General features: G+C 43.5%; 1 protein-coding gene across 1 annotated transcript in view; it reads right to left on the bottom strand.

Annotated features, from left to right (window-relative positions):
- Positions 1-18,769, bottom strand: part of LOC139548853 (protein unc-119 homolog A-like) — a 29,502-nt gene extending 10,733 nt beyond the window's left edge. Inside the window, exon 1 of the mRNA XM_071358748.1 lies at positions 18,167-18,769. Coding sequence (XP_071214849.1) covers positions 18,167-18,455 — 289 coding nt within the window. The 5' untranslated portion in view covers positions 18,456-18,769. The remainder of the gene's footprint in view (positions 1-18,166) is intronic.

Raw genomic sequence — 18,769 nt, 5'->3', positions numbered from 1 at the left:
ACCATTTCTGTATGGACCTGCTTTGTGCACAGGGGCATTGTCATGCTGAAACAGGAAAGGGCCTTACCCAAACTGTTGCCACAAAGTTGGAAGCACAGAATCGTCTGGAATGTCATTGTATGCTGTAGCATTACGATTTCCCTTCACTGGAACTAAGGGGCCTAGCCCGAACCATGACAAACAGCCCCAGACCATTATTCCTCCTCCACCAAACTTTACAGTTGGCACTATACATTGGGCCAGGTAGTGTTCTCCTGGCATCCGCCAAACCCAGATTTGTTCGTTGGACTGCCAGATGCTGAAGCGTGGTTCATCACTCCAGAGAACTCGTTTCCACTGCTCCAGAGTCCAATGGCCGACGCTTTGCATTGTGCATGGTGATCTTATGTTTGTGCGGCTGCTCGGCCATGGAAACCCATTTCATGAAGCTCCTGACGGACAGTTCTTGTGCTGAAGCTGCTTCCAGAGGTAGTTTAGAACTCAGTAATGAGTGTTGCGGCCGAGGACACACTCCGCGCTTCAGCACTTGGCGGTCCCGTTCTGTGAGTTTGTGTGGCCTACCACTTCGCGGCTGAGCCGTTGGTGCTCCTAGACGTTTCCACTTCACTATACCAGCACTTACAGTTGACCGGGGAAGCTCTAGCAGGGCAGAAATTTGACGAACTGACTTGTTGGAAAGGTGGCATCCTATGACAGTGCCCCGTTGAAAGTCACTGAGCTCTTCAATGAGGCCATTCTAATGTCAATGTTTGTCTATGGAGATTGCATGGCTGTGTGCTCGATTTTATGCAACTGGTGTGGCTGAAATAGCCGAATCTGCTAATTTGAAGGGGTGCCCACATACTTTTGTATATATAGTGCACCTGTATGTGAATAACACATTGATTTAGGGGTAAATGTGGTCAATAAACGGTAGCAATATTGAGGGTTGTACAGTACAGTATATCTTAAATAATTGTCAATGACCATTGAGTTCAAATACTAACTTACAGCACTTAGGCTAACCTTTTGCTCATTTGGCAGCACAGGTCATTCAGGTTCAAATAAGTGTAAAATAATACTATTCAAATTCAAATGTTGCTGTCCCCTCAATAATAAACAAAGAAGTATAGAACAGACCTACAGTGTTAGAATGTAGATATTCATAACAAAACACTATAGACTATTACAGCTCTATAACATTATTGTAGGTCAGTTATGTGTGTAGTGACTGAATGACCTTAATGTGCACTCTGACACCATATGGTACAGTAGATGTCATCTAACTACCTAACACGTTACATCAGAGGCCAAAGCTGTGTCCAGGCATCGGCTAACAAGTGGTAGAGCAGGCTAGTGCGGCCATTAAATCCTCATCAACATACAGTACAACCATGCTGCAACGCAGCGCCATTTAAATTCAGTGTTGGAAAAGTCAAAAGTCAATCTCTGGTAGAAAAAATGATGCCGTGCCGTCCGCAAAATTGTAAGAAATTAAGTTATTATGACCATTCTATTTCTATAATAAGACGTCCCTTTTCCAATCTGTCAGTCAAATCCAAAGGCTCCACCCACATTTTTACAGCCATGACAACCACAATCACAGTATGTTGGAAAGGAAGCCGTTGTTACCCTGGCAACACTGGCAATATGTTCTTGGCACACGGCAGCCTTGCCTTCTTTACTGTGACTGTGATGTCTGATAAGAGTGATGTTCTCAGAACATGAGACGGCTACAGATCAGCTAGCTAAACAGGAGCTCCACGAGCAAATTGTATGAGCCCCACTACCCATACTGCAGTGCAAAGGCTGCATCTTAATAGTCGTCCCCACAACCCATAGTACAAAGAAGGCCGCATCTCAATAGTCTAAAGTGGCTTCCTCCCCTTTACTGATCTGAACACACAGACAAAATAAATTATGGAGGAAATTGCTTTCACCTGTTCAGTTCATTCATGTCAGTGTAGATTTTCTTCTCCACTATGCAATCTGGTTTCCGAGCTGGTCATGGGTGCACCTCAGCCACGCTCAAGGTCCTAAAAGATATCATAACCGCCATTGATAAAAGACAGTACTGTGCAGGCGTCTTCATCGACCTGGCCAAGGCTTTCGACTCTGTCAATCACCGCATTCTTATCGGCAGACTCAATAGTCTTGGCTTCTCAAATGACTGCCTTGCCTGGTTCACCAACTACTTCTCAGATAGAGTTCAGTGTGTCAAATCGGAGGGCCTGTTGTCCGGACCTCTGGCAGTCTCTATGGGGGGTGCCACAGGGTTACATTTTCGGGCCGACTCTTTTGTCTGTATATATCAATGATGTCGCTCTTGCTGCTGGTGATTCTCTGACCACCTCTACGCAGACGACACCATTCTGTATACATCTGGCCCTTCTTTGGACACTGTGCTAAGAAACCTCCAAACGAGCTTCAATGCCATACAACAATCTTTCCGAGCCTCCAACTGTTTTTAAATGCTAGTAAAACTAAGTGCATGCTCTTCAACCGATTGCTGCCCGCACCCTCCCGACCGACTAGCATCACTACTCTGGACGGTTCTGACTTAGAATATGTGGACAACTACAAATACCTAGGTGTCTGGTTAGACTGTAAACTCTCTTTCCAGACTCACATTAAGTATTTCCAATCCACACAACAAAGCCTCCTTCACTCATGCTGCCAAACATAGCCTCGTAAAACTGACTATCCTACCGATCCTTGACTTTGGCGATGTAATTTACAAAATAGCCTCCAACACTCTACTCAGCAAACTGGATGTAGTCTATCCCAGTGCCATCCGTTTTGTCACCAAAGCCCCATATACTACCCACCGCTGCGACCTTGATGCTCTCGTTGGCTGGCCCTCACTACATATTCGTCGCCAAACCCACTGGCTCCAGGTCATCTATAAGTCTATGCTAGGTAAAGCCCTGCCTTATCTCAGCTCACTGGTCACCATAGTAACACCCACCCCTAGCACGCGCTCCAGCAGGTATATCTCACTGGTCATCCCCAAAGCCAACACCTCTTTGGCCGCCTCTCCTTCCAGTTCTCTGCTGCCAATGACTGGAACGAATTGCAAAAATCACTGAAGCTGGAGTCTTATATCTCCCTCTCTAACTTTAAGCATCAGCTGTCAGAGCAGTTTACCGATCACTGTACCTGTACACAGCGAATCTGTAAATAGCACACCCAACTACCTCATCCCCATATTGTTATTTAACATCTTGCTCTTTTGCACCCCAGTATCTCTACTAGCACATCATCATCTGCACATCTATCACTCCAGTGTTAATGCTGAATTGCAATTATTTCGCCTCTATGGCCTATTTATTGCCTTACATCCCTACTCTTCTACATTTGCACACACTGTACATAGATTTTTACATCGTGTTATTGACTGTACGTTTATTTATGTGTAACTCTGTGCTGTTGTTTTTGTCGCACTGCTTTGCTTTATCTTGGCCAGGTCGCAGTTGTAAATGAGAACTTGTTCTCAACTGGCCTACCGGGTTAAATAAAGGTGAAATAAATACAAATAAAAAACAACTGTGGGAGAGGAGGAGAGACTATTGAGACACACCCAAAGTGACCAACACTCCATTGCTCACCACAAAAGATGACAATGATAATACCACTACATTATCTGTACCTACTATAGGTCCAATAGTCATTGAGCCATCTGAAGTAACAGGGTCTGAAATGTTGAAGGCTCAGAGTAAGATAGCATCAGAGACCTTTGTGCAGGCAATGCCAAAAGGCACATGGACAAAAGGACAAAAGACCCTAGCCTGTTCCATCAGAGACGGTCATGACGACTCACTGTCAGGCTTGTATTAGCATGAGCTATTCAATCATTTCAGCTAACATGGCGTGGACCAAATCTATCGGCCACCCCTGATTATTCATGTAGCCTAAATATCGTATTCCCTTCAATACACATCACAATACACAATATACTGTACACTGCACATCATATAAGTGATCATACCTACTTCCTCAATGGGAATCCTACTTTCTGATTGATTTCTGTTGTAGTTTTAGCTTTTCCCACTCATCCAGTCCAGTGGGCAGGTAGGTAGGGAGAGAATACACTACATGGCTGCCTAACGTTAAATTGAATCTTTGGCCCCGTGAAACGCTGCACTGCAAAATGTGTGTGTGATTATAAATCCGAAGCTAACTGGACAGAGGACTGACAGATGCCCTGCAGAGGAGGGATGGCAACACGCCAAGTTACACACACACACACACACACACACACACACACACACACACACACACACACACACACACACACACACACACACACACACACACACACACACACACACACACACACACACACACACACACACACACACACACAAACACGCCAAGTCAGCCAGAATTACAGATGGAGAGAGAATGTCATCAAATTTCCCTCATCGTGACACAGACGTTGTGAAAAGTTTCGTAGAAATAAATGTACTCTACGAAACAAATTTCACACCCAACGAGTCACCAAAAAGCCCTGCAATCACGGCTCCTTAATGTCTCTCCATTCTTTCTCCTCACTTGGTAAGGCCTGCATGTAGATAATAGATGGACATACGTCATAGCCGCTGTTAAAATCCTAACAGACCTCATCCGCTGTACTTTTAGGGTGATTTAAATGATCATTGTGTATATTTCATCACAGGGAACGACAACACAAGATTGTGATTTACACCCAAAACATTGAGAGAGGACATGGCAAATATGTCATGAATCATCGGATTTAACATGAAGAGGTTCCACTTTCTATTCAGCTGAATGGTTATCCTTGAAGAGGAGAGGAGGATGAGAGGAGAGGAAAGGAGAGAATGAGTGGAGAGGTGGGAGGAGAGGAGGAGAGGAGAGAAGAGAAGAAAGATTATACATTGTAATTGAATGTTAAAACAGTTTTGTTCATTAACCGCATCACAGCAACAACCTGGTCCATGATGACATTTACCAGTATTCCCTGGAGTAACTAGGCTAATCAAGCTATGGCTTAATTTACAGAGAAAACCATTAAAAATACATTTCTGCAATCCCACCGGGAGTTGAACTGCATGTTCAATACATATCCGTCTCAGTAGAGACAGCCTATTGATATAATTGAGCAAGGTGGCCCAGGTGATCTACGCATCTATGCAGGGTGTACGTGTATGTTCAGCAGGGTGTGACTGTCCTCTCAGTCTGTGTTCTATGGGCTGCTGCTGCTTCATATGGTGAAGGGGATCTAGTTGTGACTCCTATGTGTGGTTCTGTCTGTGCATGTGTGAGTGTAAGGGACCCTGCTCTATGAATGTTTGAATGTTAATGACTAATATGTGGCCATGCGCTGTGTGTGTATGCGTGTGTGTGTTCCTGCGCGACTGTGTGTGTCTGTGTGCTTGTTCGTTTGTGTGTCAGCGTCACCCAGGTTCCCTCTCTCTCTATCCCTCTCTCTCCATCCCTCTTTCGCTGTCCCTCTTTTTCTCTCCCTCACTCTCCCTGAGAGGAGCACACCTCTTCACTTCCTTTTCCTTTAACAGCATCACCTAGCAACGCTTGTTCTGATGCTGTGCCAGGACATTTTGCTTTCTGCTCCACCTCCATCCATCCCTCCCTCCCTCCCTCCCTCCATCCACCCCCACACCCCTCCCTCCATCCCTCCCCCCACCCCTCCCTCCATTCATCCCCCCCCAACTCTCCTCCTGCTCTACCTTTCCTCCCCTCCACCTGCCCACTTTGCATGAACAAAATACAACAAAACATGAAACAAAGCAGAGCAGAACGACTCATGTTAGGGTTAATTCAAATGGTAATGAAACGCTATCAGCTGGCCTCAGATCTGTTAATGCTGTATAGATATGGTCGTTGTCATGAAAAAACAAACAGATCTGGGATCAGGTTGATGAAATGCTACATTACAGTGATCTGATAAAGTGGTGTCAGACCACTGGGCCTCCTGCTGTGAGTGTGTGTGAGTGTGTGTGTGTATGTACGCGTGCGTTCGTGCGAGTGTGTCCGCATGTCCGTGTGTCTTTCTCTGTCTGGTACTTAACGGGAGGTAGTCTAGTGGTTAAGAGTGTTGGGCCAGTAACCAAAAGGCTGCTGGTTGGAATCCCTGAGCCGACTAGCTGAAAAATCGGTCTGTGCCCTTGAGCAAGGCACTTAACCCTAATTGCTCCTGTAAGTCGCTCTGGATAAGAGCGTCTGACAAAATGACTCAAATGTAAAAGAAATAGATGAGAAAGACATTTGCCACTCTCAGGCTCAGAAAGCCATTTGGCTGTTACTGCCTGAGGCTTCTGCCTGTAATACATTACAGTGTGATGCAGAACACCTTCAGATATGTCTTGGAACAGATGTGTCAACATATAACATGGTACATTGACATGAACTCCACGTAATAGGAATGTGGGTTCTATGCAGGTTCTATGCAGGTTCTATGCTTTATGTACAGTCCTTATATTCATACACAGTAGACGACAAGGCTACAGGATATGATAGAGCCTCAGGTTATTCCAAAACTGGACACACAACAGCATGGGCTGACAGTGATCTGCATTTCTTGCCTCTAGTGCTTCAAAGCTCACAGAAGTATTGCGGAGGAGTAAAATTAGACTCAGTCTTCAGTCATGCTGTTCTTACAAAACGGACCTGTTTTGACACAAGATGGTCATTCGTGGCATTCATCAACAGCAAGCGACTGCCATATATAGTTCTTATAGAAATGGACCTGTTTTGACACAAGATGGTCATTCGTGGCATTCATCATCAGCAAGCGACTGGTAGCCATTTATAGCTCCTAATCCCCCAGATTAGCCAGGAGGAGTTAGAAGACTTTTCAGCCACAAGCTTTGTTCACATCTACCCTTTTCTTTATTTTGATTTGAATCGAGCTGTCAATCAATGTGGATAATTAATTCATGTTATTAGGCTATTAAATAGAATAAATCAAATGTGGCCCATAAAATACCCAAGGACACCTGTTTACAGGACATGTCCAAAACATTTGACAGTCTCCCACAGGAACAAATCTACATTTTAAATGGCTGTTAATTTCAGGTTGATAATAGGCTTTTTATTATGCTTCTTCACACAACATGTCTAAAATATGCTGCCTGTAGGCTACTGGCTTGCAGCCTGGCTGACTGTGAGGTGATTGGCTGGCTGGCTGTGAGGTTTATTGAAAGGTTGTGTTTTCATTTAACAGCTGAATGCAGATTAGATTTCCTCCCTCCTCTTATCTTCCTCCTCAGCCCCCGCTCAGTCTGCCGTTCGGTCGGAGTGAAAAAGCAGCTTGATTTTTTAAAGGGCATGAGTGAGAGAGCTTGTGTCTGTTTGTGTGCATAAAGGTCTGGGGGAGAGGTATCAGGAGGGTTTACGCCTTAATCACCCTGACAGTGTCATTGCACAAAATGGTACGCAGCATCATCTGAATATGTGTGCAACAATAGGTCAACATTTACCCTCTGCTACCATTTCTGTCAAGCAGCCTACGCATACAGTTTGACGCATACGTTCGATAAATCCAACGTATCCACCACACGGAACGCACTGCAACTGCCTCTGCAACGCAATGCTGTAAGACAAACGCAGCGTTCCATTGAATTTAATGTACTTCTGGTGTACTAAAACACAATGAAGCTGTTGGTGTGACCGAGGCGTTAATGTCTGAATTTGAGCTGCAATTGGCTGTGAGAGAAGTGTTGCTGTGTGGTTGCGCTACAGAACACACTAGCTCTGTTCACAAGCCCTGTGAGTGAACACAATGTTCTGTTGTCCTAGGCGCTACATCATGCTAACCACACACACTAGGGTAACCAATCGATTGCCACATCTATAAAAAAAATGCATTCCAGATGGACCCCAACACAAACACAAACACACCTACACTATCTCACACACACACACACACACACACACACACACACACACACACACACACACACACACACACACACACACACACACACACACACACACACACACACACACACACACACACACACACACACACACACACACACACAGATGCATCTTCACCAGACAGTTAACTGTGTCTCACTTCAGAAAAGATAGAGGAAGTAAACAACTGTGTTTCTACAGTAGCCTATAACAACAATATGTGACGGTAAGATGTTGACTATAAAAATAGGCCTAATTTAAACACACACAAGATAGACCTACTAAGTGATAGAAAATGTCTATCATTTTGTTTTGATTCTAACACACATTCTTATGGTGTTTTGATGAAAGCAGTTTGTTTACTGGTCATAATTTGACGCCCTACATTGGCTTGTATTCAGCAGTCAATCCCTCACCCCCAGAACAAGCTGTAGAAGGGAGTGAAACATTGAGAAATAAGTTACATCCTCCTTTATTCATCTGCTTTAGAACGTTGAGAATGAAATCCATTTTATCAGAGGCGGAGCTTTAGAGGCCACAGTATAGACTGCTACAGGTTAATAAACTGCTTCAGCCAACCAGGTGCAAGCACAGACACATACTAGGAAGTGGAGGATCAAAGGAAAGGCTCTGACCCTACCCTTAAACTTAAAATAAGCATATTGTAGGGCAAAACAATTGTCACATTATAGCCAAGTTTGACTTTGCAGCTTGGCCATGTAGGCCTAGTTGGAGCCATGTTTCAGGGCCATAGGCAAAATAAACAAAGCCCAGGAAGCTCCAGTTACACTGCAGTAGCACATCTTTCTGACAGCTTTCCTCTGATATCTACCATCTACCACTACAGTACTTCACTGGCCCCCAGGGTCACACTGCTACCAGTTGAGAGAGAAAAGGCCAGCGGCCATTTTAAACTCTGCTCTATGTTGATAGGATTCTGTGCCAAACGTCACAAAGAATGGAGGCAAATGAAATGAACATGGCTGGGTAGAAAGACTGTCTGATATGTGTTATTGTACTGTAGGGCTGTTTTAGCTTGAATGCGAATCGTCTCAGTTCATCACGTCATCCCATTCAGAGGGTGAACACACGCATGCATGCACACACACATGTATGCACACACACATGTATACACACACATGTATGCATACACACACACACACACACACACACACACACACACACACACACACACACACACACACACACACACACACACACACACACACACACACACACACACACACACACACACACACACACACACACACACACACACACACACACACACACACACACACACACACACACACACACACACACACACACACACACACACACACACAAACACACACACACAGACTTGCCTATCTATTGTGCGGTATGACTAAGCTCATATATTCCTCCAGGCTCTCTTTCCACTATGTGGCATACTGAGTTTACCGGTCTGTCTAGAAACAGATTCCCCTACCCCAGTACTTAAGGCACAGATACATTCAAATATCATGTGAACCTTTTTTCAGACCTGCATCAGAGTAACACATATCATCAGACTGGTATAACAATGGTCTGTCCGACAATAAAGGCTTAGTAATACATGGTTTTACCACTGTATCATGTTTATACCACTGTATAAATTACGATAGCATTTTTTTTTTTTGTTGCTTATTATTATTATTATTATTATTATTGCTTATTATTTTTTGGGGTTTTGCTTTTGTAATACATAATGTTGAGGGCCACTTGGAAATGTCATGGTGGGCTGGATACAGACATAGGGCCGAGGGTTGTGTGTCCCTGACCAAAGGAGTCACACGCGCACGTGCAACACATATCAGATGACAATGAGTCAATGGCTTGCTGCTTTCAACAAGGAATGATACATTCTCAATGTGCCACTCAATAGATAATACATTTTGTATTACTTAGGCCTATCCATTGACGAGTTTCACAGCAAATGCAAAACATTGACAGTCAATGACTTGCGTTAATTGTTAACCTTCAAATCAACTGGCAATCATAACTGTTTTGTTATACTATAGATAACACTTGTTTAATCAGATTGGAGTTGCTTTGACCCAAGTGAGGAACAATATCCCCACCACAAGTCATCTATCCACCTCCAAAAACTAGAAGAGAGAAGAGAGAAAAGCACAGGACAGGAGAAGAGAGGAGAAGAAAGGACAGGGGAGGGGAGGAGAATAAAAGAGAAGACAGGAGAGGACTGTCTTGCCCATTGACATCAGATGAATGACCCCCATAGAACAGTAGCTTACCTTGTGACAGATGCAAAGAGCAGATTTAAATTAGGCCAGCCACACAGATCAATTTTAATTAAAGCTCCAGCAATTGTGGTCACAGTCAAGTCCAGAGACTGTAAGTACGGTCAGGGGAAAATACAGTTAGAGGGAAAGGTTGTTGTTTATCAGACAGACAGTGAGGAAGTGTTTCCCTGGCTTTAATTCAATGTCTCTGTGATAGATGGAGACACCGAGAGACTGTATAGGAGCTGGACGTGAAGTGGGCTGGACTCACTAAATAAGAGATTAATTACTGGAGAGTTAATATACTGCATTAATATACTTACAGTAATGTCTTTCACATGTTCATTTTAAGAAAAGACAATTACACTGCAGACAAATAAACACACACAGTGAGTGATGAGGACTGGACAACGAGGTGAGGACTGGACAACAAGGTGAGTAGGTGTAATAAATAACAAGCAATAGCTAATATACAGCATAGTACTGTTCCTTTTTGATGTGGCTCGACAACTACAGAAAGAAGTCAATAAGTGTGAGAAAAAACGCTATAATTCTATTTTTAACATCTCATTATGTCACCTCAGGACAACTGATTGAAATGGCCTGTATTCAGTCAGTCTGAATCTGACGTGGTGAGACGGAGACCTGCCAGTATACAGGCTGGTTCCCCACTTCACCCCACACACAAAGAGCAGCCCAGTCCGCCTGCCAAAAGCCTGTTGTTCTATTGTTTAGCTACCTAGGATGATTTTTCAAGAGTGGCGGTCTATATTCAAGCAATTGCTTGTGGTGAGACACTTCCTGCGTGCCAAAAGCCTGTTGGGTTAGACTAGAGTGGAATGAGCTATTCCTGAGGACGGATTCTCCCTGGTGAACAATCTGAAGCAATTATGACTAATACTATCACAACAAAGTCGGCCACCTGACTACATTTGAGTAATAGGATGGCATCCAAGATTGTGTGAACTAGCCACATCAAATGTAAAAAATGTACCTGTTATATGTGTGCATGTGCCAAAGAGATAATGTGAATCTGTCTCCAGTTTCCTTTAGAGATCGTTACTCATAACAGTATGAAATATACAGTGCCAATCAAAAGTTTAGACACACCTACTCATTCAAGGATTTTTCTTTATTTGTACTATTTTCTACATTGTAGAATAATAGTGAAGACATCAAAACTATTAAATAGCACATATGGAATCATGTAGTAACCAAAAAAGTGTTAAACAAATCAAAATATATGTTATATTTGAGATTCTTCAAAGTAGCCACCATTTGCCTTGATGACAGCTTTGCACACTCTTGGCATTCTCTCAACCAGCTTCATGAGGTAGTCACCTGGAATGCATTTCAATTAACAGGTGTGCCATGTTAAAAGTTAATTTGTGGAATTTCTTTCCTTCTTAATGTGTTTGAGCCAATCAGTTGTGTTGTGACATGGTAGGGGTAATATACAGAAGGTAGCCCTATTTGGTAAAAGTCCATATTATGGCAAGAACAGCTCAAATAAGCAAAGTCCATCAATACTTTAAGACATGAAGGTCAGTCCATGCAGAAAATTTCAAGAACTTTGAAAATGTCTTCAAGTGCAGTTGCAAAAACCATCAAGCGCTATGATGAAACTGGTTCTCATGACCGCCACAGGAAAGGAAGACCCAGAGTTACCTCTGCAGCAGAGGATACGTTCATTAGCGTTACCACCCTCAGAAATTGCAACCCAAATAAATTCTTCACAGAGTTCAAGTAAGACACATCTCAACATCAACTGTTCAGAGGAGACTGCGTGAATCAGGCCTTCATGGTCGAATTGCTACAAAGAAACCACTACTAAAGGACACCAATAATAAGAAGAGACTTGGGTCAAGAAACATGAGCAATGGACATTAGACCAGTGGAAATCTGTCCTTTGGTCTGATTAGTCCAAATGTTTGATTTTTGGTTCCAACCGCTGTGTCTTTGTGAAACGCAGATTAGGTGAACAGATGATCTCTGCATGTGTGGTTCCCACCGTGAAGCATGGAGGAGGAGGTGTGATGGTGCTTTGCTTGACACAGTCTGTGATTTATTTAGAATTCAAAGCACACTTAACCAGCTTGGTTAGCACAGCATTCTGCAGCGATACGCCATCCCATCTGGTTTGCACTTAGTGGGACTATCATTTGTTTTTCAACAGGACAATGCCCCAACACACCTCCAGGCTATGTAAGGGCTATTTCACCAAGAAGGAGAGTGATGGAGTACTGCATCAGATGACCTGGCCTCCACAATCACCTGACCTCAACCCAACTGAGATGGTTTGGGATGAGTTCGACCGCAGAGTGAAGGAAAAGCAGCCAACAAGTGCTCAGCATATGTGGGAAGTCCTTCAACACTGTTGAAAAAGCATTCCAGGTGAAGCTGGTTGAGAGAATGCCAAGAGTGTGCAAAGCTGTCATCAAGGCAAAGTGTTACTGTATTGAATGTTTATACATTTTTAATATCAATTTCATAAATGTACAGTATCATTTGTACATTCATGCAGTTATTTATTCAATTGACTGTGTAAAACCTAGCAGTACTACTTCTTTCTCTGACAGTGAGGCAGATATACAGTGCATTCGGGAATGTTTTTAGACCCCTTGTCACGTCGTGTATGTAGGTGGCAGGGAAGTCAAGCGTAATAATAAGCGTAATAAGTAATAACTTAAAACATAAACATAACAATAAACAATCTCTGACAAGGACACGAGGGGAAACAATTAATGAATGGGATTGGAACCAGGTGTGTAAGAAGACCAGACAAAACCAATGGAAAATTAAACATAGATCAATGATGGCTAGAAGACCGGTGATGTCGATCCCCGAGCACCGCCCGAACAAGGAGAGGCATCGACTTCGGCAGAAGTCGTGACACCCCTTCCCTTTTTACACATTTTGTTACGTTTCAGCCTTATTGTAAAATTAATCAAATAAAAAAAAATCCTCATCCATCTACACACAATATCCCATAATGGCAAAGTGAAAACAGGTATTTAGAAATGTTTGCACATTTATAAAAAAATCAAAAAACAAAAATACCTTATTTACTTAAGTATTCAGACCCTTTGCTATGAGACTCGAAATTGAGCTCAGGTGCATCCATTGATCATCCTTGAGATGCTTCTATAACTTGATTGGAGTCCACCTGTGGTAAAGTCAATTGATTGGACATGATTTGGAAAGGCACACACCTGTCTATATAAGGTCCCACAGTTAACGGTGCATGTCAGAGCAAAAACCAAGCCATGAGGTCGAATGAATTGTCCGTAGTGCTCTGAGACAGGATTGTGTCGAGGCACAGATCTGGGGAAGGGTACCAAAACGTTTCTGCAGCATTGAAAGTCCCCAAGAACACAGTGGCCTCCATCATTGTTAAATGGAAGAAGTTTGGAACCACCAAGACTCTTTCTAGAGCTGGCCGCCCGGACAAACTGAGCAATCGGGGGAGAAAGGCCTTGGTCAGGGAAGTGACCAAGAACCTGATGGTCACTCTGACAGAGCTCAGGAGTTCCTCTGTGGAGATGGGAGAACATTCCAGTAGGACAACCATCTCTGCAGCACTTCACCAAACAGGCCTTTATGGTAGAGTTGCCACACGGAATCCACTCCTCACATAAAAGGCACATGACAGCCCGCTTGGAGTTTGCCAAAAGGCACCTAATCGACTCTCAGACCATGAAAAACAAGATTTTCTGATCTGATGACACCAAGATTGAACTCTTTGGCCTGAATGCCAAGCGTCACGTCTGGAGGAAATATGGCCCCGTCCCTACGGTGAAGCATGGTGGTGGCAGCATCATGCTGTGGGGATGTTTTTCAGTGGCATGGACTGGGAGACTAGTCAGGATCGGGGGATAGATGAAAGGAGCAAAGTACAGAGAGATCCTTGATGAAAATCTGCTCCAGACCGCTCAGGACCTCAGACAGGGGCGAAGGTTCACCTTCCAATAGGACAAAAACCCTAAGCACACAGCCAAGACAATGCAGGAGTGGCTTCGGGACAAGTCTCTGAATGTCCTTGAGTGGCTCAGCCAGAGCCCGGACTTGAACCCGATGGAACATCTCTGGAGAGACTTGAAAATAGCTGTGCAGCAACTCTCCCCATTCAACCTGACAGAGCTTGAGAGGATCTGTAGAGACGAATGTGAGAAAATCCCCAAATATAGGTGTGCCAAGCTTGTAGCGTCATACCCAAGAAAACTTGAGGCTGTAATCGCTGAAAGGTGCTTCAACAAAGTACTGAGTAAAGGGTCTGAATACTTACAGTTGAAGTCGGAAGTTTACATACACCTTAGCCACATATATTTCAACTAAATTTTTCACAATTCCTGACATTTAATCCTCGTAAAAATTCCCTGTCTTAGGTCAGTTAGGATCATCACTTTATTTTAAGAATGTGAAATGTCAGAATAATAGTAGAGAGAATGATTTATTTCAGCCTTTATTTCTTTCATTACATTCCCAGTGGGTCAGAAATGTACATACACACAATTAGTATTTGGTAGCATTGCCTTTAAATTGTTTAACTTGGGTCAAACGTTTCGGGTAGCCTTCCACAAGCTTCCCACAATAAGTTGGGTGAATTTTGGCCCATTCCTCCTGACAGAGCTGGTGTAACTGAATCAGTTTTGCAGGCCTTCTTGCTCACACACGATTTTTCAGTTCTGCCCACAAATTTTCTATAGGATTGAGGTCAGGTCTTTGTGATGGCCACTCCAATACCTTGACTTTGTTGTCCTTAAGCCATTTTGTCACAACTTTGGAAGTATGCTTGGGGTCATTGTCCATTTGGAAGACCAATTTGCGACCAAGCTTTAACTTCCTGACTGATGTCTTGAGATGTTGCTTCAATATATCCACATCATTTTCCTGCCTCATGATGCCATCTATTTTGTGAAGTGCACCAGTCCCTCCTGCAGCAAAGCACCCCCACAACATGATGCTGCCACCCTCGTGCTTCACGGTTGGGAGGGTGTTCTTCGGCTTGCAAGCATCCCCCTTTTTCCTCCAAACTTAACGATGGTCATTATTGCCAAACAGTTCTATTTTTATTTCATCAGACCAGAGGACATTTCTCCAAAAAGTACGATGTTTGTCCCCATGTGCAGTTGCAAACCGTTGTCTGGCTTTTTTATGGCGGTTTTGGAGCAGTGGCTTCTTCCTTGCTGAGCGGCCTTTCAGGTTATGTTGATATAGGACTCGTTTTACTGTGGATATAGAACCTTTTGTACCTGTTTCCTCCAGCATCTTCACAAGGTCCTTTGCTGTTGTTCTGGGAATGATTTGCACTTTTCGCACCAAAGTACGTTCATCTCTAGGATACAGAACGCGTCTCCTTCCTGAGTGGTATGTCGGCTGCGTGGCCCCATGTTGTTTATACCTGCGTACTATTGTTTGTACAGATGAACGTGGTACCTTCAGGCGTTTGGAAATTGCTCCCAAGGATGAACCAGACTTTTTTTCTTGGCTGGTCTTGGCTGATTTCTTTTGATTTTCCCATGATGTCAAGCAAAGAGGCACTGAGTTTTTAGATAGAACTTGAAATACATCGACAGGTACACGTCCAATTTACTCAAATTATGTCAATTAGCCTATCAGAAGCTTCTAAAGCCATGACGTAATTTTCCAAGCTGTTTAAAGGCACAGTCAACGTAGTGTATGTGAACATCTGACCCACTGGAATTGTAATACAGTGAATTATAAGTGAAATAATCTGTCTGTAAAAAATTACTTGTGTCATGCACAAAGTAGATGTCCTAACCGACTTGCCAAAACTATAGTTTTTTCACAAGAAATGTGTGGAGTGGTTGAAAAACAAGTTTTAATGACTCCAACCTAAGTGTATGTAAACTACTGCATGCTGAATAAATTCCTGCAGTGAACACTGTATTTGATGTACCTTCTACATAGCCCCCCTATGATCCCTGTTCATTCCCTTATATCATAAGCCACATGCAGCATACATATTTCACAAAACACTCTCTCTCCATGGGCTAGATTACATTTATTTTCCTCATCATGCCTGTCTCAGTGAAACAGTGTGTCTCCCTCTCTTACCAGCTCTGAGCCACTGTGTCTCCCTGCCGCCCCAAAATGGACGCAGTTACCTCCCAAAGCACTGCCATGAAAGTCATTTACACAGCAAGCCTTGTCATTTTCTCCTTCAGTCTTTCACTGGTTATTTATCCTCCATATACTGGCAGTTGAGCAAAACATTTACAAAATGGATCTCTTTATAGTCTTGGTATACATGTAACATTTGTATCGACTGAACAATTCTGATTTTTTTGGTTCATTAATGCTGATACAAAAGGAGTAAGGCAACCATAGGACCAAATTCAATACGACTGCATGTCATAAAGGACGGGGTGAAAAAGAGGACACTGATATTCTATACAATGATCAGAAATCAAATAAGAATCATGCCATAGCAGGTGGCTATCATAAAGCATTTGTGAGAGAAATGCCATTAATGCCATTTGATCTATGGTTTCATGAATGTATCCTACACTGCAGCTATGGGGGCTAGAGACCAAAACACAATGTCAGAGACAGTGAACACAGCAAATGTAACACATATAGTATCAGCTGAACTTGCCTTCTAATCAGAAATGATATGCCCTGTAAACAAATGTCCGGATGCGTTCTTCATTGAGTGTTTTGTTGCATGCTGCTTGACTCTGAAGCATTAATTAACTAGAGTCTATCAGGTCATAGAAGCGCCACATTCCCTTCCTTTCTGACATAATCCAGATTACATGTCAGTGGGGAGCAGAGATTACCACTAGGCAGCCATCATCAGTGATTTCTGTATTATCTCGCCACTGCAGCCCGATGCTGCTCTTCTGCTCTTCCTCTGGAGGTTACAGAACCAAACAGCTAACACTATGGGACAACAACATGGATTAAAGGGATGATGTCGGCGGGCTAGTGTGCCTTTTGGGATGAGTACTGCTCCGGATGATGAGAAATGCCCTTTGCTTATAGCAGAGATAGTAACCAAATCATTCAGACACAAGCCTGTATGTATATTGAAATTGGAACTTACAACAATTTTTATACAACAACAACAAAACATATATATTTTTCAACCCAAATGGCACCCTATTCCCTTTATAGTGCACTACTTTGACCAGGGCCGTAGTGTTCTGGTACATTGTTTTGCATTATTTAGGTAATAGGGTGCCATTTGAGATGGATCTACTGCGTGACTAGCTGTGTTGTTATGTGCTGTAACAATCTAATGCAGATCTTTAAACAGGTTCTGACTGTCTCAATCTCAGTCGGCAGGCACAGAGCACTGATCACCTGTTACCTAAGAGGAAACAGTTTCTTCAGATTCGGGAAAGGATTTAGGAAAAGTCCGATTTTCATTTTTTCATCAAGATGGACAACAGGGTGCATTAGAAAGAACAATCACATTAATACCTGCCTGTCTGGTTTAAAATGAATATTTACACACTCTCTCTCTCTCTTTTGCTTCCTGCAACCTTCTCTCTCTTTATCCCTCTTTCTAGCACCCCCCCCCCCCCCTCTCTCTCACACACACGCAGGGTTGTGTGCATACCTATGTACCGTCTACTAAACCTGTCTGAGCTAGAGGCTGATAACCTACTCTCCTGTCTTATATCATTATCTATTATGCCCAGATTGCCCACACAGAAATATTCAAGTATACATTTCGTTAGACTATAATTCCACTAGCCTATATAATCTGTATTTCCACCCCCACAAATATCCTACTGTAGCCTAATGTCCCTCTAATTCGTTGTCCAATGCACTGGAAGTAAACCCTTGAAAAATGACAAACCTGGCACTAGGGCAACTAATATGCTACTACGCGGATGGATAAATGGATGGATGGCTGCCCGTTAACAATGTAACGTTGTCGCTGTGGACCCGATGCTTCATGCCAGGCAACAGAGCAACAGCAGGTGCGCTGCGGCCAGAACGGTTCAGGTAGCCATGAAGCTACCCTTAATACCAATTAGTAGCCTACTTACTTTCGGTGATCTTCTGTAACCCAAGTACATCCTCAGGCGATATTACGGGGTTTCTTAGCAACTCGTCTTCACTTGTAACCGGGACCCCAGCATCTGTCGAGTTGCAGCCTTTCTTCACTTTCATGGCCACGAGCGGTTGGGGTTGCGACTGCCGTGAACTAGTGCTGCTGCTGCTCTCGAGACCTTCGCTGCCACGGTTCGTATTATTAGTAGCTGCTTTCCTCGCACTGGCGTTAGGTGCGTCCTGGCTGTTACACACAGCCTCTGTGCTGGTACAATAATAGCTCATTCTCCGTGCCTCCTCCCCCTCCCGATCTGGGTAAGATACAAATCAGTCTCTTTCCCTCCCTCACCCAAGGCTCAACGTCTCTCACACTCGGTATTTAATTTAAATCCTCAGTTCTTTAAACCCGTCGGTCCGTGACTGTTTGTGTGCGGCGGCTGAATAGCCCTTGCGCTTGGAGCGCGCGTGCGGTGGTGATAACGGTTTACATAATGCAGAACGAGAGAGGAAGGAAGGATGCGGTGGGTCGTCAGCGCTCATACGAAAGCATCATAAGCCGTTCATGCAAATACATATCAACTCAATTGAGAGCAAGATAT

This window comes from Salvelinus alpinus, chromosome 22, assembly GCF_045679555.1.
Source record: "Salvelinus alpinus chromosome 22, SLU_Salpinus.1, whole genome shotgun sequence".
Lineage (NCBI taxonomy): Eukaryota > Metazoa > Chordata > Actinopteri > Salmoniformes > Salmonidae > Salvelinus > Salvelinus alpinus.
Note: the sequence above shows the minus strand (reverse complement) of the source record. Positions and strands in the feature narration are given on the sequence as shown.